General features: G+C 40.6%; 1 protein-coding gene across 2 annotated transcripts in view; it reads left to right on the forward strand.

The window, feature by feature from the left end:
* The first annotated feature begins 1,832 nt into the window (after positions 1-1,832).
* BORCS5 (BLOC-1 related complex subunit 5) overlaps positions 1,833-27,780 on the forward strand; it is a 97,458-nt gene continuing 71,510 nt past the window's right edge. The window contains exons 1-2 of one of the 2 annotated variants that reach the window (XM_027541371.1): positions 1,833-1,921; positions 4,921-5,064. In XM_027541371.1, the coding sequence (XP_027397172.1) occupies position 1,921; positions 4,921-5,064 (145 nt within the window). In that variant the 5' untranslated portion in view covers positions 1,833-1,920. Of the gene's footprint in view, positions 2,301-4,920; positions 5,065-27,780 lie in introns of both variants that reach the window. The other variant, XM_027541370.1, reaches the window with a different exon arrangement.

Below are 27,780 nucleotides of genomic sequence, written 5' to 3' on the forward strand. Positions count from 1 at the left end.
ATAACTAAAAAGGACCTACTGTACAGCACAGGGAGCTCGGCTCAATGTTATGTGACAGTCTGGAGGAGAAGGGAGTTTGCAGGGGAGAATGGATACGTGTATATGTATGGCTGAGTACTTTTGCTGTCCATCTGAAACTATTAAAACATTGTTAATCGCCCAAGTCACTTCACTTGTGTCTGACTCTTTGCAACCCTATGAACTATAGCCCACCAGGCATCTCTGTCCATGGGATTCTCCAGGCAAGAATCCTGGAGTGGGTTGCCATGCCCCTCCTTCAGGGATCTTCCCAACCCAGGGATAAACCCGCAGCTTTTCTGTCTTCTGCATTGGCAGGAGGGTTCTTTACCACTTGTGCCACCTGGAAAGCCCAATTGGCTTATACACCAATATAAAATAAAAAGTTTTTAAAAATTAAAAAAATTAGATTTTGACTCAATTTGTAAATATATATATATATATAATGAAATCATAGTTTATTTGAAAACTCAGGTCATTAGCTAAAATTTTGTGAAACAATATGATCTGTAAAGTTCTGAAAATGCAATAGCCACCCAACTCCTGAATGGGAAAGCATTGCTACCTTGACATCCTTGACCTGCCAAAGTTGACAGTCTCTGTTACACATTATCTCTACTTCCTTCTTGCCTTTTCTACTTTCAGAATGCCTGTGGGTAAATGTCAAGGTTCCCAGAAAGTAGACTTGTGGCATCCACTTTCTTTTGAAGATGCACAAACACCCTAACCCAAGAATCAGCATTTTCTATTCATTCTTCTCTCATTTCCAGCTCCTTCCTTCACCATCTAGTGTTTTTTTTTTTATTTTTTATTTTTTGTATGGTTGCCACTGCCAAACTCCCAGCTTTGGGAACTAAAATAGGAACTTTGTGCTTTGATGTTGTGGATTCCAAACTTAAGTCTATCCAGCACCTCTCTTTTTCCATCTGTAAAAGAGGATTTAAAATTTTGCAGCATACATATGCAAATATTGAGTCATAATGTTGTACATCTGAAACTAATATAATGTTGTATGTCAATTACATCTCAATTTTTAAAAATATCAAAAGGGCTTCCCTAGTGGCTCCGATGGTAAAGAATCCGCCTGCAATGCAGGAAACCTAGGTTAGATCAATGGGTTGGGAAGATGCCCTGGAGGAAGGCATGGCAACCCATTCCAGTATTCTTGCCTGGAGAATCCCCACGGACAGAGGAGCCTGGTGTGTTACAGTCCATGGGGTCGCAAAGAGTCGGTCAGGACTGAGTGACTAAGCATAGCACAGTGGCTTAGTGGTAAAGAATCTGCCAATCTATACAAGGGGACAGGGGTTCAATCCCTGGTCTGGGAAGATCCCACATGTTGTAGGACAGCTAAGCCCAAGCACCACAACTACTGAACCAATGATCTAGAGCCCAAGCTGTGCAACAAGAGAAGTCACCTCAATGAGAAGCCCAGGCACCTTAGTAAAGAGTAGCCGCTGTACCACACAACTAGAGAAAGCCTTCCTGCAGCAAGGAAGACCCAGTACAACCAAAAATAAATATAAACAAATGTCATGTAAAAAAATGAAAAAGAGCAATACATTAAAAAAAAAAAAAAAAAAAACCGCAAACACAGGTAAAAACAAACCCCTCAAAAACCTACTAGTAAATTTCCAACTATAGAGGTATCTTGCCTAGCGTGTAGATGATGCTTAAAGGTGACTCGCATCCCTACCATAGGAACCAACTCAATCTTAGGAGCGGCTCTGCATTTGAGGCGATCTGGCCCTTTAAGGCTGCGCCCTCTGTACTGGGTAGCTAGCGTCTCCCGGCCCTCCCTCGGGCAGGGGGCGGGGCACTCTAACCCGGAACTGACCGCCGAGCGCAGCCGTCGCTGCCAATCCGCGTCGCGGAAGGAACGAACCTGCGGCCCCTGGAGCGAGTGAGTGATTGCGGCGCCGCCCGCCGGTCGCAGGCGTGGCTGGTTCCCGGCGTTCACCCGCCTCCTTGCCTTTGCTTTCCCCAAAGAAGGCGGGAGGGCGAGCGGCGTGCATCCCCGCGGTGCCTCCCTGCAAGCCTTTCCCCAAATAGGGCCTCTCCGTCCCCCACCGTCCGCGCCCCCGCGTGGGCTGGGCGCACCATCCCTATATCACAGCAGGTGTAGCCTCCGCATCTCGGTCCCCCGGTCCCTGCTCTGTCGCCCCTCCGCCTGAGCGGTCGCCGCCCGTTCCGTCGTTCCTCCGCTGCCACCGCTGCCGGCATCATGGGCAGTGAGCAGAGCTCCGAGGCCGAGAGCCGACCCAACGATCTGAACTCCTCAGGTCGGTGTCCTAACTAATTCTACCCTTCTCCAGCCAGCCCTGCCTGCATGCCGGGCGGGCTGCCTTCCCAGCCTGCTGGGGACTGGGGCCGGCGGACGGGAACGCATAGAAAGCCCTCGCTGTGCTTTTTTCCTTAAAAAAGCAAAAAAAAAAAAAAAAAAAAAAGCCATCATCTGTCCTAGCCTTAATTCCCCTGATGGGAACCAGTGCTGTGATTGCAAGGTAAACCAGCGTGGGCGCCCAAGCCCATTTTTGATTTTCAAAACAGCTATTCGTCTCAGCTGCAGCTTACTCCTTGAAAGACTATCTAATTAATATTTGGCTTTAATATTCATGACTGTCAGGGTGAGATTGGGGTCGCACAATGGATGGGTCATAGAACCTCAAAGAACAGATTCCTCCTTAAAAATGGGTCCTAGAAATTCCTTTTGAGAAGGGGCGTGTGACAGGTGTACAATCGCTTTGAACCCTTGCGTGCGAACATGTCCAGAAACTGCATCTTCCCATCGGAAGGTGTTTCGGCTCTCTTTCTCATATAGAAGTTGGCCATGAAGGCAAGTTCTGATGTTTTGCCCTACTCTTTCCGCATCCGTATTTTTTAGATTTCTCTTCGAGTTTAATGTAGAAATGGGACGATTTTTGTTCCTGTAATGTAGTGAGCACTCACACAGCTGATGCTTAATTGAGGATCGTTTTCACCTTTATTTTTTTATTTGCTACACACCAAACCCTAAAACCACTGGGGCTGCCCTGGATAATAAGCTCTGGAGTGGTTAATCCAAACTGGCTTATAACTGGGGCCTAAAAAGAGTTCTGGTCATAAATAGGACTGCTCTGACCTTGGTAGGACGTGTAATTCAGAAATGTAGAAGTTAACAGAGTTAGAGGTATTCCACACTGAAATGTGACCTTCAAGGCTAGTTCAGACCATTCTGGGGGCTAGATTGAGATAGCTTTTAACTGTGAACGATATCTATGGCTACATTTTTATTTCTTTGGAAGATCCAGAATGCAGTATCTTATAACAAATACAGTAATAATTGTTATCCTTTACTTTCTTGCCTCTGTGTCAGGCCAGAATCATGTTTTGCAAGAAGTATGTCGTCTTTTTAATAGGCTTGTTCGCCTTCTAACCAACAGCATGGGTTCTGACCAGTACCAGAGCATACTAACCAATGCTGCCAAATAGTATAGGCTAAGTGCGTCACATGTGTTCATGTTTAATCCTCTCAGTAGCCCCATTTTACAGACAAGCAGTAGAGGCTACCTCGGAGAAGGCAACGGCACCCCACTCCAGTACTCTTGCCTGAAAAAATCCCATGGACGGAGGAGCCTGGTGGGCTGCCGTCTACGGGGTCGCACAGAGTCGGACATGACTGAAGTGACTTAGCAGCAGCAGCAGCAGTAGAGGCTATCTGGAATCTAGTGAAGTCTGTTATCCTCTGGAGTCTGGGGATAGAGGAATCACTTTGTCCCAGGAAAGATTTCTGGCTTGAGGTTTGTAAAAACATTAGATAAATTACCAAAAGAGGCTAAGAGACATTTCTTGAAGAGCAGTGAAAGCAGCTGAGATTCTAAGAGTGAAGGCCATGCCTCCAGGGACTTTAGCCTGCAGGAGGCAGGATGGTTCTATGGCATGTTTGGATCAACCCTTGAGACATGATTATGGTAAGCCTGCAAATACTACCTTCTAGAGTGTAAAACAATAAAGATTCATTCTTTCCCCAACCAGAAGATGTTTGGGAACGCAGGATGTCTTGGCCTGGGGCGTCCTTAAATCACTTTCTTCTAAATGGCTTACATTTGCCTAGAAACCTGAAATTGATCTGCCTCTTTATCAGTCCTTCAAATTTCTTAATTTTGGCTCAGCCTACCGTTGTCCCACTGGTTTTTTCTGCCCTGTGACTTTAAGGGGTGAGGAGGCTGGTGTGGTCATCTAGGGTTGACACTCAGGGTTGTTGTTTTTTTTTTTTTGCGATAACTAGGATCTATTCAATGTACCAGGCTTACTGTGGTAGGGTGGCTACAGTTTTGCAACCCCAGCATGGCAGGGATGGGCCATGTATACCAATAATCCATTTACCTCCCATTCCCTTCTTAACTCTGTCTCTAGCACTGTTGACCTTGAGTAAGTCACAGCTAAATCTTGTACCCTTATTTTCTCATTGGGAAATAGGGACAAACATCAGGAGGATCAAAGAAACAAAAACAATCTGCTTATTTTGTGTGTTGCATAAACTTTTAGTTACAAAAGCACTTTTATAGATGGCACGTGTGTGTTAGTTGCTTATTCGTGTCTGACTCTTTGTGACCCCACAGACGTTAGCCCACTAGGCTCTTTGGTCCATAGAATTCTCGCAGGAATACTGGAGTGGGTTGCCATTTCCTTCTCCAATAGATAGCTTATGTTCCTGTAAAGTCTGAGGATTTTTTAACACCATAGAAAACAGGTCCTCTGTAATTCATCTCCCCTACTCCAGCCCCCACCACAGGGTAAGTACAGTTAGCATTTTTTTGTGTGTAGGAATGTCCTTTTTAATGACTACAGTGAAAACAGCCTTGTTGAGACAGAGGTGGCTAAATAACATGCAACTCCTGAGCGATGTAACTTTATTTTCAGTGACCCCTTCTCCAGCTAAGCATAGAGCCAAGATGGACGATATTGTGGTTGTAGCTCAAGGCTCCCAGGCCTCAAGGAACGTCAGCAACGATCCTGATGTCATCAAGTTGCAAGAGATTCCAACCTTCCAGCCACTTTTGAAAGGTAAGGGTTTGCATTAAAGAAAATTTATTGACGTATAGTTGATTTACCAGATTGTGTTAATTTCAGGTATATTTTAAAGTGATTCAGTTATGTGTTTGTGTGTGAGTATATTCTTTTTCAGATTCTTTTCCATTATAGGTTATTACAGGATATTGAATATAGTAAGTCCCCCACTGACATCAGGGATAGACCTTCCAGACAGAAAGTTAGTAAAGTAACAGATCCTAACTGACACAATAGAACAATTATACTTAATTGATATCTATAGGTCACTCTGGGCTTCCCTGGTGGCTCAGATGGTAAAGAATCTGCCTGCAATGTGGGAGACCTGGAAAGACTGGGAAGATCCCTTGGAGAAGGGCATGGCAACCCACTTGAGAATTCTTGCCTGGAGAATTCCATGAACAGAGGAGCCTGGTTGGCTAGAGTCCATGGGTCACAAAGAGTCAGACAGGACTGAGCGGCTAGCACACTTAAAAAGTATATGTGAGTGTCCCAAAGACCAATGATTTTCTCTTAACTGAATGGGATTTCTGCTATAAGAATTACTCTTTCTGTCTTCCTCTCCTCACAAAAAATGAGGAACTATAAATGATTTAGTTGACCTTCCCTGGTTTACTTAACCTGGTCCAGTATAATAGAAAACATCTTACATTTATAGAACTATTTATATTAAAAGTTTCCTTCCCCTACACAACAGATATATTAACTCTTTAGTTCTTACATCATTACATATGTTTGAATGATTTGTGCCTGATCAGACAAGTAGCAGAGAGAGGCTGAACTTCAACCTGTATCACTGATGTCAAATCTACTAGTTACACTATTCCACGCTGTCCTTAAAAAACAAAAATAAACCCAAATGGTGCTTTATAAATGGTCCATGTACCATCTCATTCTTCCCAGTACTTCATCTGCTTTATAGATGAGGAAATACAAGCTCTCAGTCTTCCCCCGCAGGCCTCAGTGTTAGACTTCAGTAAACTCGTCTGGTTCTTACACAAAACAGCACGTTGTATCCTGTTACCCATCTTCTCGTTAGTTTCTGTTGTTTTAAGGAATATGTGATTCTCCAGAGAAGCCAGCATTAATGAATTTCCCATCTTCATGTATCCTTGTGCAGTCAGATTTAAAAGATACACCTTTATCTTTAGAAACTTAGAGGTGGACACTTGTGTTCTGTCCTTGATCGCTTCTGGAATTGCAAGTATTGCTGCTCACAGTCAGCCTGATCATGCCTCTTCTTCCTGTGAACTATGCCCTCTCTCCTCCCAAAGTCTTTCTGTCTTCCTCTCCTCACAAAAAATGAGGAACTATAAATGACTTGGTTGACCTACCCTGGTTTACTTAACCTGGTATAGTATAATACAGAAAACATCTTACATTTATAGAACTGGATGAGGCCTGTGTGATCTATTTTTGTCCCCACTTTAAGAAGTGAAAGTGTTAGTCACGCAGTTGTGTCTGACTCTTTGTGACTCATTGCACTGTAGCCCACCAGGCTCCTCTGTCCATGGGATTCTCCAGATAAGAATACTGAAGTGGGGAGCCATTCCCTTCTCCGGGGAGATCTTCCAAACCCAGGGATCGAACCCGGGTCTCCTGCATTGCAGGCAGATTCTTTTACTGTCTGAGCCACCAGGGAAGCCCCTGTCCCACTTTCAGTTCAGTTCAGTCGCTCAGTCGTGTCCAACTCTTTGCAACCCCATGAATCGCAGCACACCAGCCCTCCCTGTCCATCACCAACTCCCAGAGTCTACCCAAACCCGTGTCCATCGAGTGGTGATGCCATCCAGCCATCTCATCCTCTGTTGTCCCCTTCTCCTCCTGCCCCCAGTCCTTCCCAGCATTAGGGTCTTTTCCAATGAGTCAACTTTTCAGGGAAATTCTGAAAGCAAACAAAAAACTAAAAAATAAATAACAAAAAACCCAGAACTTTGAGAATATTTAATATTTTTCTGGAATAACTGTTTCTTCTTTGAGCATTTGAACTAACTCATACTTCATAAGTTGACTAGCATGGGAAGCATCTACAAGAAGGTTTGGTGTTAAGGCAAGTTAACCTCAGATTTAAAATCGTCCCTGGGAACTCTGGGAGTGAATAGTTAGTGCACTGCAGTTAATGCAACACAGCTGGATGTGGTTGCATTGCTCCTTGGATTTTATTATTTTTTATCCAAGTGTAGTTGATTTGCAGTAGTCTGTTAGTTTCAGGTGTACAGCATAATGATTCAGTATTTTGTAGATTATGTTCCATTATAGGTTATTTCAATATAATGGGCCTAATTTCCTGTGCTATACAGTGTATCCATGTGGCTTATCTATTTTATGTCTAATAGTTTGCATGTGTTAATTTCATACTTCTAATTTGTCCCTCCCCACTTCTTCTCCTCTTTAGTAACTACAAGTTGTTTTTTTTCTACACCTGTAAATCTGCTTCTGTTTTGCATATACATTCGTTTTTATTATTTTTTAGATTCTGCATATATGTGATGTCATACAGCATTTGTCTTTGCTCGGCCTGACTTCTGTCATGAGGCATAATATTCTCCAGGTCCATCCACTTTGCTGCGAATGGCAGTGTTTCATTCTTTTCTAAGGCTACTATTCCAGTGTGTATGTATTACCACATCTTAATCCGGTAATCTGTTGATGAGCACTTGTTTGTTTCCATATCTTGTTACTTGTAAATCATGCTGCTGTGAACATTGGGGTGCATGTATCTTTTCAATTTAGTGTTTGTTTTTTCTGAATATATGCACAGGAGCAGGATTGCTGGATCGTATGGTAGTACTGTTTTTAGTTTTTAAAGGAACCTCCATACTGTTTTCCCATAGTGGCTGCACCAAATTATATTCTCACCAACAGTTTACAAGGCTTCCATAACCTGGATTTTAATTGGGACTTGGCTTCCAACTGGCTGTGTTGCCCTGGCTTTATTTTTCACCTCTTCGAACCTTGGTTGTTGAGATCATTGAGAACAGGTGCTGGAGAGAGGAACGCTCATGAAAAGTAGCTTATAGTTAAGAGGAATCTTGGGATTTGGCTACTGAAGGTAGAAAAATCACTTTATGAGCGTGCTGAGAGCGATGTGAAAACAGAAATGGCAACAAGAGGCAGTGGCCAGGCTGCCAGGAAACAAAAAAAAGCCAGTGAATATTTAAGTTACTGCTTGTGCTTCACTCGTGAAGAAGAAACGTCTCGAACAGTGATTAGAAAAGGTAGGCCAGGGAGACGGTTGGGTGGAAATAGTAAGTATAGTCATGATATTAACAGTAATTGTAGCTAATCCTTACCTCCCATACTATGTGTGACCTTTTTTCCGTTCCCCACTTCCTCCCTTCTTTCTTCCCTCACTTCCCCCTTTCCCTCCTTCCCTTCTTTTCTTTCCTTCCTTCCTTTCTTTTGCTGCAGTGGGTCTTAGTTGCAGCATGCAGAATTTTCCTCGGCGGTATGTGGGATCTAGTTCCCTGACCAGAAACTGAACCCTGGGCCCTCTGCATTGGGAGTGCGGCATCCTAACCACCTGACCGCCAGGGATGTCCTTTGTTCTTTCCACTTTCTAGATTAAACATTGGCATTTAGAGAGCTTCAGTTCATGGCCTAGAGAACTGCCATCTCAAGTTGGCATCTGGATATCGAGTTTTAACTATTTTGTATGTGGAATAAGACTCAGTTTCAGACTCATGGATGCAGAGAATGCATTGGTGGTTGCCAGAGGGGAGTTGTGGGGGAGGTTAAGAGGTACAGACTTGCAGTTATAAAATAGACAAGTCCCAGGGTGTAAAGCACAGCATCAGGAATATAATTGTAATACTGTAATAACTCTCTGTGTTGATAGATGGTACCTGGATTTATCATGGTCATCTTTTGTAAGGTATAAAAATATCAAATTACTGTTGTACACCTGAAACAAATATAGTATTAGAAGTTAGTTATACTTTTTTTTTTTAAAAAAGACAACTCAGTTTCCAATTCTAGGGAAACCCATGGTAAAAATCACTAGGCTGTAAAGGGAAATAGGGTGAGGGACATCAGCTGGTTTGGATTTTTAGAGGCCTTGTTCCTTACAGAGCCTCCTGCCTTTTTTTTTTTTTAATTATTTACTTATTACTTTTGGCTGTGTGGAGTCTTAGTTGTGGTGTGCAGGCTTAGTTGGCCCATGGCATGTGGGATCTTAGTTCCCCCGACCAGGGATGGAACCCACGTCCCTTGCATTGGAAGGTGGTTTCCTAAACACTGAACCACCAGGGAAGGAAGTCCTGAGCCTCCTGCTTTGACATTGTTCCGCCTGGTATAAAGCCCCGCATCTGCCTGCAGGACTGGGCAGGGGTGACTCATCACTGTTGCCTTTATTCCTAATCTCTTTTTTTCCTCCTCTGCTGCTTTCGGGATGAGGCTGTTTCTCAAAGTAGTAAAAGGGCCACACAGTGAGGGCTGTACCCACAGGTTTGATTTCAGAAAGCTTTATTCAAGTTAATGACAGTGTATTCTTTCGAAACAATATATTCAAGCCCTGCACAGAGTTCAGTATTGTTCTGTAATGTCATCTGACACAGTGCTAATGCTGGTGGGTGATCTGCGGAGGTTGTGCCTGGGCGAGTTTGGATTCTCTGACTGAGGTAATGTGTGCGTTTTTTTCTTTTTTTTTTTTTTTAATAAGCAAGCAGATTCTTTCTTTGGTCTTAACCCTTTTGGGTAAACATCGCAGGGTATAATTTATGCTCCACACAAATGCCAAGTAACATTACATTAGCAAGGTTCCTCTTTTAAAACCTAAAGACTTTCCTTTCTTTCCTAGAAGTCTCTGAAGTAGCAGCTTCTTCTGAAATGTAACACACTTAAGAGAAAAGCAGAAATTAAAAAATTAGAATGTAGCCACAAATGACTGAGACAGAGCACAAAAGCAAAATGTAGATTTGATGCAAATTAGATTCCCAGAGGACTTCTTACTTAAAATTCAACCACTCCTATTTTTTAATGAATCTCAGTTTTTTTATGTCATTCTACAGAAATGAAATACGAGAGAAATACAATATTGATGTTTTATGTATCAAAGTTATAAGACTGTTCACTCCTGGTGATAAATACATGCGCATGGGAGTGAGGACATGATGGTGTGTACACATATGATGTTTTTGCAACTGACCTTGGATACAAACATAATATTGTCTTGTTGCCTAGGAAGGGGACAGTCTTATTACGAACATATATAGTGTAAAAGCTTCAGTGATACTAAGCAGATCTGTTGGGAGGTCTGTGCTTGGTTGTTAAGAAGATGATATACATGAAGGAGGTTTTGACAATTAAAAGGAGCCTGAGGCTTTCCTTGGTGGAGCAAAATCTCGAAAAACAGCAGTGAAGGTTCTGAAATCATGGGTAATGTTGAGAGAGAGTGCTTGAAGTTTAAGTGGAAGATGGTAGGTGAGAGAAGCATGAATCGATGGAAAAGGTTGATATGAAGAACACGAGGGAGCTGGATTTCAAATGATCAGTTTATTCATGTTGAGAGAAGCATGAATCGATGGAAAAGGTTGATATGAAGAACACAAGGGAGCTGGATTTCAAATGATCAGTTTATTCATGTCTTTCTCACTCACCCACCTATTAGCCAGACAAATAAAATAATAAAGGAAGTTGGCCCTGGCATGCATCAGAGACCTGCCTCTGCCACCTGCCAGGCCTCACCTCCACATTGGAAAGTGGAGTGACAAAGGAGTCAGCCAGGGGTGAGTCTCAATCAGAGCCCCAGTCTTCTCTGAGTGACCTCCAGACCCATGGTTGATCCTAAGAGTATAGTTCCCCCCAGGTACTATCTTTGAAATGTTGGTAATTCATTCCTTTATTACCTGTTACATTGTATGTGGAATAGCGCTTCAGTTAACCTTTTAAAGGTGGCCGTAAACCAGCGAAGTGTGAGTCTTATTCAGAAGAGTGGGACATACCGGGAGAATGGTCACTGTAAACCATAGAGAAGATTTGTGAGAGCAACCTCACTTTGTTCCGTGCTCCAGGAAATCTCTGTGCCTGTATCTGTTCTTGTCTCTTTGCATGAAGTCTCTAAGAAGGTGTGTCTGTGCCTTTTATTAAAGACCCTTAAATAATATCTTTTAAAGAAATTAAGAGAAGAAAACCTATGTATAGAATATGTACTCATGTGCTTATCATTTCAGGAATTCTTAATCCCTTCCTGTAGACTGAAGCATCCATTGATGATATTTGTTCTTAGTTTGAAGAACTTCTTGTAGCATTTCTTACAGTGCAGGTCAGCTGGAAGCAAATTCTTTCTGTTTTTATTTATATAAGAATGTCAGTTTTGCCCATTATTGTTATAAGGTTTTTTTCTTTCTTTTTTCTTTTATGATGACTATGTTTTTGAGGAGATATTGTGAGACTGTGTAATTTTGTTTTTCAAGACCATTTCTTTCACCAGTTATACTATCCATTGATATTTCTTGCTTGAATTCATTATACAGTGATGGTTTCCAAATAGTGGTTTTCTGACTTTATCATTCCTTCTACGTTTATTGGTTTGCATTTTACTGTAAGGAAGACCCTTCTCTTCTCCCCAGTATTTATTCATTTATTTAAGTCAGTGTGGAACAGTGAATTCCTATTTTATTCAGTGGGTTATGATCTGTTAAAGTCATTACATTCAGCCTTCCACATCTGTGGGTTCTACACCCACAGATTCACCTAAGGGCAGACTGAAAATATTCAGGAAAAAAATTCCAGAAAGTTCCAAAAAACAAAACTTGAATTTTTCTGAGCACCAGCACCACTACTTACATATCATTTGCATAAATTTCCATAGTATTTGCATTGTATTAGATACTATAAGTCAGAGAAGGCAATGGCACCCCACTCCAGTACTCTTGCCTGGAAAATCCCATGGTTGCAGGACCCTGGTAGGCTGCAGTCCATGGAGTCACCAAGAGTCGGACATGACTGGGCGACTTCACTTTCACTTTTCACTTTCCTGCATTGGAAAAGGAAATGGCAACCCACTCCAGTGTTCTTGCCTGGAGAATCCCAGGGACGGGGGAGCCTGGTGGGCTGCCGTCTATGGGGTCGCACAGAGTCGGACACAACTGAAGCGACTTAGCAGTAGCAGCAGCAGATACTATAAGTAATCTAGAGATGTTTTAAAGTATATGGGAGTACTGCATAGGTTATGTACAAATATTACACCATTTTATATAAATGACTTGAGCATCCAGGGACTTGGTAACTGTGGGAGTCCTGGAATCAGTGCCTCCATGGACACCAAGGGATGACTATTTATTTTCAGTCTCAAAATGCTCCAAATTTGGCCAGTTGAAATACCATCAGTTTAGCTTCCTGTGTCCTTTACATGTGCGCTCATTATTCTTTGAGCATATTTTAAATTTCTGGCACAATATAATGTTCCCTGGCCCCAGCACTAGAACTGAGTATTTCTTAGGAGTGCTGTTCTTTCAGTGGAGAGGGGTGTTTAGAAACCACTTCCATACCTTCTCAGTGTTTAAGCAGGAAATATACACATGTGTATATATACAAACTCACACATTAACATCAGTATTTAATTTTATATTTACTCATATATATATTGAAAGAGGAGAGTGAAAAAGTTGGCTTAAAACTCAACTTTCAAAAAACTAAGATCAAGGCATCTGGTCCCATCACTTCATGGCAAATAAATGGGGAAACAATGGAAACAGTGACAGACTTTATTTTCTTGGGCTCCAAAATCACTGCAGATGGTGACTGCAGCCATGAAAGATGCTTACTCCTTGGAAGGAAAGCTATGACCAACCTAGACAACTTACTAAAAAGCAGAGACATTATTTTGCCAACAAAGGTCTGTCTAGTCAAGTCTATGGTTTTTCCAGTAGTCATGTACGTGAGAGTTGGACTACAAAGAAAGCTGAGCGCCAAAGAATTGATGCTTTTGAACTGTGGTGCTGGAGAAGACTCTTGAGAGTCCCTTGGACTGCAAGGAGATCAAATCAGTCAATCCTAAATAAAATCAGCCCTGAGTATTCACTGGAAGGACTGATGCTGAAACTGAAACTCCCAATACTTTGGCCACCTGATGCGAAGAACTGACTCATATGAAAAGACCCTGATGCTGGGAAAGATTGAAGGCAGGAGGAGAAGGGGACATCAGAGGATGAGATGGTTGGATGGCATCACCGACTCAATGGACATGAGTTTGAGCAAGCTTTAGGAGTTGGTGATGGACAGGGAAGCCTGGTGTGCTACTGTCCATGGGAGTCACAAAGAGTCACACAACTGAGTGACTGAACTGAGCTGATATATATTGAAAAGGATGAATTCATACTTATGGGCTCAACATGGTCTTTGATCTGTAGGTTTATAGCTTTTTAGCAAATACTTTGGCCATTATTTCTTCAGTATTTCTCCTATTCTTGCCTCTCCCAGTTTCTATGTTTGACTGCTGCTGCTAAGTCACTTCAGTCGTGTCCGACTCTGTGCGACCCCATAGACGGCAGCCCACCAGGCTCCCCCGTCCCTGGGATTCTCCAGGCAAGAACACCGGAGTGGGTTGCCATTTCCTTCTCCAATGCATGAAAGTGAAAAGTGAAAATGAAGTCTCTCAGTCGTCCCCGACTCTTAGCTACACCAAGGACTGCAGCCCACCAGGCTCCTCCGTCCACGGGATTTTCCAGGCAGGAGTACTGGAGAGGGGTGCCATTGCCTTGTGTTTTCTCACAGGTCACTGTTGCACCTTTTTTGTTTTTTTAGTTGTTTTTCTTTCTGTCCTGCTTTGGATAGTTTTTATTGCTATGTTTCCAGGTTCAGTGGTCTTTTTTTCTGTTGTGTCTATGCTGCCCTTAATCCCATCCAATGTATTTTTGGTGGTGGTAGTGGTTTAGTCGCTAAGTCGTATCTGACTGTTGCGACCCCATGGACTGTAGCCTGCCAGACTCCTCTGCCCAGGGGATTCTCCAGGCAAGAATACTGGAGTAGGTTGCCATTTCCTTCTCCAGGGGATATTCCTAACCCAGGAACCGAACCCAGGTCGCATGCATTGCAGGCAGATTCTTTACCAACTGAGCTATGAGGGGAAATGTATTTAACTTCAGATAATCGTGTTTTTCAGCTTTCGATTATCATGCTTATGTTTGTTTGTCTCTTTTTTGAGAGTTATATTAACTCTTAACCCTTGTCAGTCTATCCTTTCTGGATCTTTCTTTTTTCTTAAACGAGGAGCTTTCCCATGTCACATTTTCCCATTTTCCTACTTTTTTCATGTCTGGAAATTTTTTTACTGTATGCCAAACATTGTAAATCTTGTTTTTAGGTGCTGGATTTTGTTTGATTCCTTTAAAGGATGTTGGACTTGGTTCTGGCATAAGTTGTCATCAGTTTGGTTCTTTCTAGGCTTGCTTTTGTGGAGAAGGCAGTGACACCCCACTCCAGTACTCTTGCCTGGAAAATCCCATGGACGGAGGAGCCTGCTAGGTTGCAGTCCATGGGGTCGCTAAGAGTTGGACACGACTGAGCAACTTCACTTTCACTTTTCACTCTCATGCATTGGAGAAGGAAATGGCAACCCACTCCAGTGTTCTTGCCTGGAGAATCCCAGGGATGGGGGAGCCTGGTGGGCTGCCGTCTCTGGGGTCTCACAGAGTTGGACATAACTGAAGCGACTTAGCAGCAGCAGCAGCAGGCTTGCTTTTGAGTTTGGTTAAGGCTCATCTAGAGCAGCCTAGCCTGGTTTATTAAGCCTCCCTCCTAAGGCAGTACCCTTCTGATCATGCTACCCACTGCCTCGTGTATTATGACATCTTTCCACTCTGGCTTCTGGGAACATGAGCTACTCTGAGCCCTATGTGAGTTTCAGAAATTGTTTGGCTTACTGCTGTCCTGGGCCTTTCTGCAGCCTTGTGAAATTTCAGCCCATAAATTCATAGGTTAGTGCCAAGTGTTTGGGGGTGCCCGGTGCACTCTTTGAGTGTGCTTATGGAACACCCTCCCCTCCCATCTTCTGTCCTGTAAGTGCTAGACACCTTCGTCCTGGCGAGCTCTGTCCCTCTTCAACTCATTGTGGCTGCTTTTCCTCCCTGGTCTGCATCCTGGGAGCTGCCTTCCAGCAGGAAGCTGGGGAAGTGATAGAGCTCACTTGTCTCCCTTCTCATGGGGCTCACAGTTGCGCACTGCCTGTTACACAATATCTGAAAAGAGTGTTTTGTGTATTTTCTCTGGTTTTCTAGCTGTCTATGGAAGGCATAATAGCAGGTAATCCTTCATGGACAGAGCAGAAATCCTCCCCAAAGATGCTTTTTAATCCGTGTTTTTCTGTCAGTTGCCACTTCTTCGTTTTACTTAAGCCCCTCTTGCCCACAGCTTTTGATTAACTACACTGGGCATTCATTTCTGGAAAATCCTGGTAAACTCCTGTCCGGGTTCTAGTAGTCCTCCAGAGAGCGGAGGTACTAAGAGTGTAAGACACAGCTGCTGCCTTTTGAGAGCGTGTCATTTTGTTGGTTACTATTTCGACAGGTGAATAACTCGTAGTGTTATAGTATGTGTGATACTGGCCAGGACCCAACAGACTAGGTACGCACAGAGGAGAGACTCATTAATTTCACCTGGGAATTTAGGGTAGGCTTCACAGAGGAAGTAACACTTTAGCTGGGCTTCCAGAAATGAATGGAAGGTAGCCACCTTGAGAATACAGGGTCAAGGAGGGGATTCATGGTTTAAAATCTTTCAAGTAAATATTGGTTGGCCAAAAGGTTCACTCAGATTTTTCCCGAATGAACTTTTTTGGCTAACTTACTAAAAAGAAGTAAAAGATGCCTAAAGAGTTCTTGACTAAAGTTACATCTCAAACATACGGCTTGAATTTTCTGTTCTTACCCAATGTATGCAGGTTACCCAAATGTGTGTGGATTAAATTCTGATTTTAATTTTAAGCCATATGACATTAATTTACTGGAATAATTATTAGATAATTTATGTACTGACTATTCATTCTATTCTATTTCTTTAAACTTTTAATTTGTGTTATGTTATGATTTGAAGCAAAATATACATGGTTTATTTTACTTTAGCTAGAACCCAAGGATATACCCTTTGCTTCGGGAGACGATGAAGGACAGGGAGCCTGGCAGGCTGCAGTCCATGGGGGCGCAAAGTGTCGGACACAACTTAGCCACTGAACGGCAACGAAGGATCTCTTTTTCTGAGCAGTAACTTTTCCTGCCTGAGTCAGCCTTTTACCCTGGAATATGACACTGAAGATGGGTATACAGTATATATTTCCTTTTAAGGTTCTAGTTTTGTCAGTAGTTTCTGCTAAGTGACAGCCTAGACAAAGTCTAAGGCTGAACAGTATAAAATTTTGTTAGTCATTTTCAATTTTTCTTTTTTTCCAGAAATCACATATAAAAATTCTTCTATTTTAAAACACTCCAGCATTTTAAGACTGAAATGGTTTTTCAGGAAAGTCAAAGTTTAAAAGGTGTTCACAGAATTTTGAAAAAATTCGATTTCTCCCAGCCTCCAAATTTTAACTGATTATTAGACATTACTTTGATGTTCATTTAATCATATTTGGAATTGGTACTACATAAGGTTTCTCACTCTGAGCACAAGTGGAAGCCATATGCTTTTTTTTAAAACTGTATACTTCATACGTTTGCTTATTCATTTGACCAAATTCATTAAGCTCTTGCTGTTGGTCAGATATTGTTGGGCTAGACACAAAAATAAAAACCATAACTCCTTCCCATGAAGAGCTCACAGGTTTAGTGAGGGAAATATGCATTTACACGCATATATATATGTATATATATATAGTTTTTTAAAGATATATATACTGTTCTTGTCTTTTAAAAAGTATTTTATTGTAGTATAGTTGCTTTTCAGTGTTGTTTCTACTGTACAGCAAAGTGAATCAGCGATACATATACATATATCCTCACTTTTTTGGATTTCCTTCCCACTTAGGTCTCCAGGGAGCTTTGAGGAGCATTCCCTGTGATATACAGTAGGTTCCCATTAGTTATCTATTTTAGACATAGTATCAATAGTGTATATATATCAATCCCAATAGAGGGAAAACTATTGGATTGTCCAAAAAAGTTCACTGGGGTTTTTCCGTTACATCTTACAGAAAATCACAAACACACTTTTGGGTCAACCCAATATATTGTTAACAGATAAATTGTGACCCACATGGTAAGCGGTGTAAATAAAGTGAACCTAGTGGTTGGAACCATCAGAAAACCTAAGGATGGAACAACGTACTGTGTCTGAAAGAGGCCAGAAAGGTTGACTAGAATCAGAACAACTTAGAAGAATTTATATTTGTGGTCTTGATAGTAATTATTTCCAGAACTTTATTATGCATAATAAAGCCACCTGGAAAAACTTTTTAAAAATTGCTGATTTTAGGGCCCCCAAACTCAAGGGAGTCTGAATCAGTAGGTTCAGATGTAAGACAACCATCTGTGTGTTGAGCTAGGGATTCTGAAATGGGTTCATAAACAACACTTTGGAAAACAAGGAGCCAAAGTTTATGACCTTGAGTCCTACTTGAAGTCACAAAAACTAATAGATCATTCAACTAAATGATTTAGACATCTTTTTTTTTTAAAGAGATGTGGTTATCAAAAAGGTATTTTGGAAAATGTTACTAGGTTTTTTACTATTTTGGGATGAAATCAATTATTAAAACAGTGATTCACATTTAATACTTGTGCATTAAATTTTAAATTCATTGGTAATTCATTGTTTGTAGAAGAATCTGTTAAAAGTCACAGATTTTTGATAATGTTTAAGTGTTTTTATCTCTACCAAAATTCAGTTTCATAGAAATTCAATGAAATGCAAAGTGATATTTAAAAAAATGAGTTTGGATAATTATTTATCTTATATAGGCAGATGGAAATCAGTAACAAAAGTTTCTAAACATGTTTACTTACATGTGAAATTGTCAATAGACAAATGTGTAGAAATAAAAATGCAGTTTTGATTTTCCAGATTTTTGCAACAGACATACAACCATTGGGGATTTCTTTGTTCTTCATTCAGTCTTTTAAATTGAGGGCTTTTCTCTAACATAATTAAAATATTAGTATCATTTATTTCAGTAAATTTTATGTCAAAATTAATATTTAAGCAGCTGCAAGAATGGGCTTTCCAGATGGGTTAGTGATAAAGAATCTGCCTGCAGTGCAGGAGATGCAGGAGACACGGGCTTGATCTTTGGGTCAGGAAGATCCCCTGCAGAAGGAATGGCAACCCACCCTATCTAGTGTTCTTGACTGGAAAAATGCATGGACAGAGAAGCCCGGTAGGCAGCAGTCCGTGAGGTCCAACTGAGTGACTGAGCACCCATGCATAGCTTCAAGAGAAGGAAAAAATGATAAATTCCAATGAGAGGGGTTAATAATTAAATAGGCAAAAGAGACATTAAAACGTTTTTTAATGCTGGTAAGTATCATAGTTCTTTCTCATATTTTGCTACTTGTTTTCTTAAGATGGCTTCCCTGTAATGTGGTTTAATTTATAGCAGTGTTGTTTTTGATACTTTTGCCGCTAGATGTCACTAGACTAAAACAGTTGGCAAGCTGGTTAAGCCTTGCTACAACCTGTGGCAATATTTGCAAAAGCCTTTGGTTAATTAAGTTGACTCTGTAGCTCCTCTAGATTTCTCATAAAACCAGGTCACGGCTTGCTTCGAGCACAGGCTGGTTGGAAAATATACATGTTCTGTGACACATCAGTGATCTCTAATTAGTTATTTTACTGCTTATCAGGACAGAACAGGAAAAAAATTACTACTGCAGGAAACTTTCAGTGACCTTAAATTTCTAGAGAGAAATTCCACGTTCAGTCTGTCACTATACTCAAATATTTATTACATCAAAAATTTCTGAAGAATTAGGATTGTGTCTTAATCATCTCTAATTTCTCAGTGGCTCCCAAAAGCTTTGGGCTTCCCTTATAGTTTAGTCAGTAAAGAATCTGCCTGCAATGTGGGAGACCTGGGTTTGATTCCTGGGTTGAGAAGATCCCCTGGAGAAGGAAATGGCAATCCACTCCAGTTTTCTTGCCTGGAAAATGCTATGGACAGAGGAGCCTGGCAGGCTACAGTCCATGGGGTCGCAAGAGTTGGACATGACTTAGCAACTAAACCACCACCAAAAGCTTGGCAGTTGGTGGGTATTCAGTAAATGATGTTAAGCATTGAGGTAGTATGTACTAAGTCTCTTCAGTCATGTCTGACTCTTTGCAGTTGTATGAACCATAGCCCACCAGGCTCGTCTGTCCATGGGATTCTCCAGGCAGGAATGTTGGAGTGGGTTGCTGTGCCCACCTCCAGGGGATCTTCCTGACCCAGGGTCAAACCCGTGTCTCTTAGGTCTCCTGCGTTGACAGGCAGATTCTTTACGACTAGTGCCCCTTGGAAAACCCCTAAGGTAGTATATATAGGAGATGTCAAAGGGAAAGGAAGCCACACATCCTGCTCTCAAAAAGCCTGATTTGGGAGACAGTCTGCAAAAACATATGCCTGTAGCTCAGGGTGGTGTATATGTAGCAAATGACTAGTGTAGTCATTAAATTCAATGGGATTTCAGTGGATCAGTAGCTCTTGGGAGCTAGGGGCAGTGATTAAAGGTGTCTTCAAGAAAAGGTATTTGAGATGAAAAAGGAGGGCAGGTATAAATGAAGAAAGCTATGAACCAGGGTTCATGGGTAGGAAAATGTGGGCTGTAAAGATTGAGACGGATTAACAACTTAAGGGCTCTGAATCTGAGGCTTATACTTGGACTTAATATTTTCTAGCGGGGTAGGGAACATGAAAGGATATTGCAGTAGGGGAATAATAATCTGTTTGGTTATGCTTTGTAATTTACAGAACACTAGTGCTTGAAGAAAGGTGAGTTAAAGGTGATTACTCTTTGATTTTTAAAATGCTTCTGCTGTTAAGTCTGTTAAAAACACTTATTTAGAAAGATGATAGAGGGCTCAGCATTGTGCCTGATATTTAGTAAACCCTCAATAAAAGATTCTTGTTAATAGTATTATTAAACAAGAAAAAAATGTTAGGGACACTCCATAAAGTAACTGACTACTGTTCTTCATAGAAGTCAAAAGTCATGAAGGACAGGAGTGACTGGAGAATTGTCATAGATTGGAGGAAACTGATAAAGCTGAGCACCGGAGAATTGATGCTTTTGAACTATGGTGTTGGAGAAGACTCTTGAGAGTCCCTTGGACTGCAAGGAGATCCAATCAGTCCATCCTGAAGGAGATCAGTCCTAGGTGTTCATTGGAAGGACTGATGTTGAAGCTGAAACTCCAGTACTTTGGCCACCTGATGCGAAGAGCTGACTCATTTGAAAAGACCCTGAAGCTGGGAAAGATAGAGGGCAGGAGGATAAGTGGACAACAGAGAATGAGATGGTTGGATGGCATCACCGACTCAATGGACATGAGTTTGGGTAAACTCTGGGAGCTGGTAATGGACAGGGAGGCCTAGCGTGCTGCAGTCCATGGGATCGCAGAGTCAGACACGACTGAGCAACTGAACTGAACTGAACTGGAGGAAACTAAGGAGACCTAGTAATGTGGGGTCCTGAATTGGATCCCAGAACAGAAAAGGACACTAGCAAAAAAAAAAAATGGGAATGTGAGTAAGGTGTGTAGTTTAGTTGATTGTATTGTACTGATGTTAATTTCCTGTTTTGATCACTGTACTATGGTTATGTACTATGTTAACATTAGAGGAAGCTCTAAAGGGCAGATAGGAATCTATACAACTTTCCTAAGGGTATTTTAAATATTTAAAGTTTAAAAACATAATGATGGCTTACTAAAGATTGCAATTCCATGTTTGAACTAGGTGTTCTACTGAGAGTTCAGATATTGGAAGTTTTACAGTCTCCTACCTTGTAGAATTTTTAGGATGAACTTCTACTAGGATGGCTTAAGTCAAGAGTGAGTTCCCTTGAAGACAGGGAAGTAGAGCTTTTGAAGACCCTAAGTCCATTTTAACCCCTGTAGACATATTGTAGCTAATACATAAAATTGTTCAATGTCTTGGCCTTTAAGGTCACTTGAATTTTGGCTCTTCAGACTGCAGTTTAATGCCCTCAGTGCCCCTTTGCAGAATGTTCACAGTAATCTAATGAGACTTCCCAGGGATTTGCCATCAGTCCCTTTGTTGCTTTTCAATAAAAAGCGATTTCTTATAGCATTCTGCCTATGAGCCTTTGTTATGTGTTTTCATCATCTTTACTCAGGTTCTCTGTGGGCCCAGAACAACAGTGGACGAACATCTCGTGTTTGTAGAGCTGTTGGGTGCAATAAATCAGTGTAGGAATCTTATCTATTATTGGGTTGGCCACAGAGTTTGTTCTGGTTTTTCCATAAGATGTTGTGGAAAAGTCCAATCAAACTTTTTGGCCACCTCTATACTTATAACCTTGGGGAAAAAATTTAAATTATCAAAAAAGTATACTTTCAAATATTTGTGCTTCTGTGCTCTAGATATTTAAGATAAGAGGAAAATCTACATGGATATATCTGGACATCAGAGTTTAGGGGCCTAGCATAAATAAGGGATTAGTTTCTAGTTTTTTTCTTCCTCTTGTGATTCCTTTGCTATGAGGGAACACTGGATTCTTGAAATCAGTTGGGAAGTACTTCCTCCTTCCTTCTCTGTAAGAGTTTATGAAGGATTGGTTTTATTTTATCTTTAAATATTTGATGTAATTCACAGTGAAGCCCCTAGGCCTGAGATTTTCTTTACTTGGTATAGATCTGTTCAGATTTCTATTTCTTCTTGAGTCAGCTTTAGTACTTTTTGTCTTTCTAGAAATTTGTCACTTATCTAATTTATTGGCATAAAGTTTTTCATAATCCCTTTTAATCCTCTAAATTTCTATAAGGTCAGTAGTGATGTTCCTCTTACATTGCCGATTTTGATCATTTGAGTTGTTTTTCCCTTTTCCTTGGTCATTCTGGCTACAGTTTTATCGGTTTTGTTGATCTCTAAAGTGAAGTAAGTCATATATTACTGATTTTCTCTGTTGTTTTCCTGTTTTCTTGCTGCATTTTCAGGTGTGAAATAGAGTTATAATTATATCTTACTAATGTAGTCACTTTATCATTATGAGATGTTCTTTTTCCCTGTTAATACTTTTTGCCTTGAAGTCTGTTTCATCTGGTTTTAATGTAGCCATTCTCCATTAAGTCCTCTGTACAGTGTGTATCTTCTTTTCATCCTTTCACTTTCAGCTTGTGTCTTTTAATCTAGGGTGTCTCTCATAGAAAACATGTAGTTGGATCTTGTGTTTTATCCAGTCTGACACACTCTCCCTTTTGGACATTGATTTGCCTTTTTGCATTTCTTCTCCATATATTCTCTTCTTGTCAATTTTGTCCCTTTATTTCCTCCTTGATTGCCTCCTTTCCTGTAAAATATGTATTTTTTTTTACTGTACTATTTTAACTTCCTGTTAATGTTTTTTAAACTGTATATTTCTTGGAGTTGTTTCCTTAGTGGTGCATCTTAATTTATCAGACTCTGCTTCAGATTAATACTAAATTAATTCTGGTAAAATATATAAGCTTTGCTCCAGTATAGCTCCATTCTTAATTCTCCTTTGTGTGATTATATATAATATCTATCTATGATATAACATGTTAAAAACATAAATATATTTTAATATATATCACAAACATCAAAATGCACTGTCAAATTTACTACTTTTAAAATACTAACATCTTTCAAGGACATTAGAATAAATGAGTAAAAACATATATATATAGAATCTTTTATATTAACCCACACATTTACTATTTTTGGTGTTCCTCATTTCTTCTGGTGACTTCAAGTCACCAATTGTTGTCACTTTTTTTAAAACCCTGAAGAGAATTCCTACCCTGGAATGCAAAAGTAGGAAGTCAAGAAACACCTGGGGTAACAGACGAATTTGGCTTTGGAGTACAGAATGAAGCAGGGCAGAGGCTAATAGAGTTTTGCCAAGAGAACTCACTGGTCAGAGCAAACACCCTCTTCCAACAATACAAGAAAAGACTCTGTGCATGAACATCACCAGATCATCAATACCGAAATCTGATTGATTATATTCTTTGCAGCCAAAGATGGAGAAGCTTGATAGAGTCAGCAAAAACAAGACCAGGAGCTGACTGTGGCTCAGAGCATGAACTCCTTATTGCCAAATTCAGACTTAAAGTGAAAAAAGTAGGGAAAACCACTAGACCATTCAGGTATGACCTAAATCAAATCCCTTATGATTATACAGTTGAAGTGAGAAATAGATTCAAGGGGTTAGATCTGATAGACAGAGTGCCTAAAGAACTATGGACGGAGGTTTGTGACATTGTACAGGAGACAGGGATCAAGACCATCCCCAAGAAAAAGTAATGCAAAAAAGCAAAATGGCTGTCTAAGGAGACCTTACAAATAGCTGTGAAAAGAAGAGAAGCCAAAAGCAAAGGAGAAAAGGAAAGATACACCCATTTGAATGCAGAGTTCCAAAAATAGCAAGGAGAGATAAGAAAGCCTTCCTCGGTGATCAGTGCAAAGAAACGGAGGAAAACAACAGAATGGGAAAGACTAGAGATCTCTTCAAGAAAATTAGAGATACCAAGGGAATATTTCATGCAAAGATGAGCTCAATAAAGGACAGAAGTGGTATGGAGCTAACAAAAGCAGAAGACATTAAGAAGAGGTGGCAAGAATACACAAAAGAACTGTACAAAAAAAATCTTCACGACCCAGATAATCACGATGGTGTTTTCGCTCACCTAGAGCCAGACATCCTGGAATGTGAAGTCAAGTGGGCTTTAGGAAGCATCACTACGAACAAAGCTAGTGGAGGTGATGGAATTCCAGTTGAGCTATTTCAGATCCTAAAAGATGATGCTGTGAAAGTGCTGCACTCAATATGCCAGCAAATTCGGAAAACTCAGCAGTGGCCACAGGACTGGAAAAGGTCAGTTTTCATTTCAATTCCCAAGGAAAGGTCAATGCCAAAGAATGCTCAAACTACCACACAATTGCATTCATCTCACACGCTAGTAAAGTAATGCTCAAAATGCTATCTAGGTTGGTCACTAAGATTGGATAATTTCTGCTTTCAGTTTCACTGACACTTTCTCCTGCCATCTCGAAACTACTGTTGAACTAGTCTAGGAAAATTTTTTATTTCAGCTATTGTACTTTTCAACTCCAGGATCTCTATCTCCTTATGGGAGATCTCTATTTGTATATTCATTGCTGCCCTACTCTCCCCCTTAATTTCCTTTCGTTCTGTGAACTTATTTGTAGTAACTTCTTTGAAATATTTGTCTGCTGTATCCAGTGTCTGTGATACTCAGACGTTTCCTATCAGCTTCTCCTTTTCTTGAGTGTGAGTCACACTTTGCTGTTTCTTGTGTCTTAATAATTTTCTTTGTGAGAACTAGACATTTTTGATGAGATATTTAAGCAGCTCTGGGTTCTGATCTCAGGATTTTTGTTTTGTTTTTTAAATTGAGGAATATCTAACAAATATTGTGTATATTTGAAGTATATAATTTAATTAGGTATACATATTCACTATGAAATAATCACCACATTCAAGCTAATTAACATATCATATTATTAGTTTTTCTTTGTTCACTGTTTCTCTGTTTCGTAATATGTTTGCTAAACCTGTAAAATCTCTCTTCCCTGGGATGTGTAGCCACTGATGTCTCTGCTTCTTTTTAAACTTGTTTTTAAGTCTGCTTTCCCAGGGATTGTCCTTATGTTTCCATGGCTTGCTAGTCAGCCAGTGATTAGAGAGATTATATTCAGCCACCTTGATCCAGTAAGGTTTCTGTCATCTGTTAATGGATCTCTGTGTGGGTAAGTTCAGTCACTCAGTTGTATCTGTTTGCGACAACCCCCCAAAATAAAGTCAACCCCAAAAAACAAAGTCAGCCACCGTTTCCAGTTTCCCCATCTATTTGCCGTGAAGTGTGGGTAAGGAGCACATTCAAAGTTCAAGTCATTTTCAAGACTCTCCCATCTTTTGCATACCATTGGGTCCTTTCACCTGTCCTCTTGGCATACATACAGCCTCACTTTCAGCCAAGAGTTTGTGACTGGTTAGACCCTCTTGACTTTATTTTTCTGGGCTCCAAAAATCACTGCAGATGGTGATTGCAGCCATGAAATTAAAAGACACTTACTCCTTGGAAGGAAAGTTATGACCAACCTAGATAGCATATTCAAAAGCAGAGACATTACTTTGCCAACAAAGGTCCGTCTAGTCAAGGCTATGGTTTTTCCAGTGGTCATGTACTGATGTGAGAGTTGGACTGTGAAGAAAGCTGAGCGCCGAAGAATTGATGCTTTTGAACTGTGGTGTTGGAGGAGACTCTTTGAGAGTCCCTTGGACTGCAAGGAGATCCAACCAGTCCATCCTAAAGGAAATCAGTCCTGGGTTTTCATTGGAAGAACTGATGTTGAAGCTGAAACTCCAATACTTTGCCCACCTGATGTGAAGAGCTGACTCATTTGAAAAGACCCTGATGCTGGAAAATACTGAGGGCAGGAGGACAAGGGGATGACAGAGGATGTGATGGTTGGATGGCATCACCAACTCAATGGACATGGGTTTGGGTGGACTCTGGGAGTTGATGATGGACAGGGAAGCCTGGCATGCTGTGGTTCATGGGGTCGCAAAGAGTCAGACATGACTGAGTGAACTGAGCTGAGACCCTCTTGGATCTTTGCTATAAATGCATGCAGCCTTAGCCAGGAATAAACTTGCCCCAGTCATGACCACAGGGCTTCCCAGGTGTATCAATGGTAAAGAATCCGCTTGCCACTGCAGGAGATGCGAGAGATGTGGGCTTGATCCCTGGGATAAGAAGATCCCCTGGAGAAGGAAACGGCAACCTGCTCCAGTATTCTTGCCTGGGAAATCCCATGGATAGAGGAGCCTGGAGGGCTACAGTCCATGGGGTCTCAAAGACTAAGACACAGCTGAGCAGCTGAACACATGTGCCATCATGACCATTACCTTGGGCTGGTAGAGCTTTTAGCCCTTCCCACGTGCCCGTCTCTGAGATCATGAGTTCTGCTGACACCGTCACTGGGCATGGGTATTACCCGCTGCTCCAAATCAAGTGAACCTCTTTCTCCTGCAACAGAATAATTGCTTATTCTCAACCTGCCCCATTCTGGCACAACATCTGCTTCAACTGAGGCAGGAGGGATAGGAGAAGCTCCAGGTTAGAATGCCACAGATTCCCACTGTTCTTGTCCACGTTCTTCTGTTTTTAGGCATAAATGCTTCTCAGATTATTGTACGCCTTTGGTTGATTTCTCAAGCTTCAAAGTGATTGTTTTTTAAAAATTTGTCCAGCTTTGTAGTTGCTTTTTATGGAGAGGACTTGTTGATCACCTCACTTAACTATAGTAAGAAATCATGCCTAGCCCATTCATTTGCTCTTAATCTAACTCTGTTCTTAAATTTCTTATTGCTTTCTTATTCATGTTGAAAAGAACTTTGCTTTCTTACTCATGTTGAAAAATCTCTGTCTTTTAAATAATATCTTTAACCTTCTTATATTTGATACAACTTCAGCATGATTGGATTAAACTCTTCACCTTTCTGTTTTCTATTTACTAACTTATTCTTTGATCCTTTCCCCCTCTTTTCCTCTCTACTTTAGCGTTAATCACATCTTGTTATGACCCAGTTTTTATCTCCGATGTTGGCATATCATTAAAATCTTAAAAGCTTTTTGTGTGGTTGCCTTTGGGTTTATAATGCACGTCTTTAATTAATCACTGCTTCACACAAAGTGTAGAGTTTTTATCACAGGAAGGTATTTATACTTAAGTTTCCTCTTCACATTTTGTGCTATTGTTGTTAAACGTTTTTCTTTGACATATGCTGTAAACCCATAATACATTGCTATTTTTGTTTTAGACCAAGTGTGGCAAACTTTTGTATAAAGGGCCTGATAGTAGGTATTTCAGGCACTGTAGGCCATCTGGTCTTTGTCTCAGCTACCCAACTCTGTCATGAAAGCAGCCATAGACAATACATAAAGGAATGGGTGTTACTGTGTTCCAATATAACTTTACTTACAAAAACAGGAAGAGGGTGCGATTTGGCCCTTATAACATAGTTTATTGACCCCCTGCTTTAGATGATCATTATTGAGAGCTATTGAAAATAAGAGAAAAGGTAGTTCATATTACCTTCATTTCAGCCATTTCTGGAGAACTGTATTTCTTTGTATTGATCTAAGTTTCTGTTTGATATCACATTACTTTTGCCTGAAGAACTTCCCCCTTAGCGTTTCTCATAGTATGGATCTGTTGGAAATATGTTTTTGTTGGTCTGAACAAGTCTTTTTTCTTAATTTTTAAAAGACAATTTTTATTGTTCTCTCTGTAGTGTATTTTTTACTGGCTGCCTTCAAGATTTTCTCTTTTTTCCCCCCTTTTTCTTTCAATTAAGATACAATTTAAATTTGGTAAAATTTACTGATGTTTTTGTTGATCTGAACAAGTCTTTTTTCTTAATTTTTAAAAGACAATTTTTATTGTTCTTCTCTCTGTAGTGTATTTCTTTTTACTGGCTGCCTTCAAGATTTTCTTTTTTCCCCCCTTGTTCTTTCAATTAAGATATAATTTAAATTTGGTAAAATTTACCAATGTTTTTGTTGATCTGAACAAGT

Source organism: Bos indicus x Bos taurus, chromosome 5 (assembly GCF_003369695.1).
Source record: "Bos indicus x Bos taurus breed Angus x Brahman F1 hybrid chromosome 5, Bos_hybrid_MaternalHap_v2.0, whole genome shotgun sequence".
Lineage (NCBI taxonomy): Eukaryota > Metazoa > Chordata > Mammalia > Artiodactyla > Bovidae > Bos > Bos indicus x Bos taurus.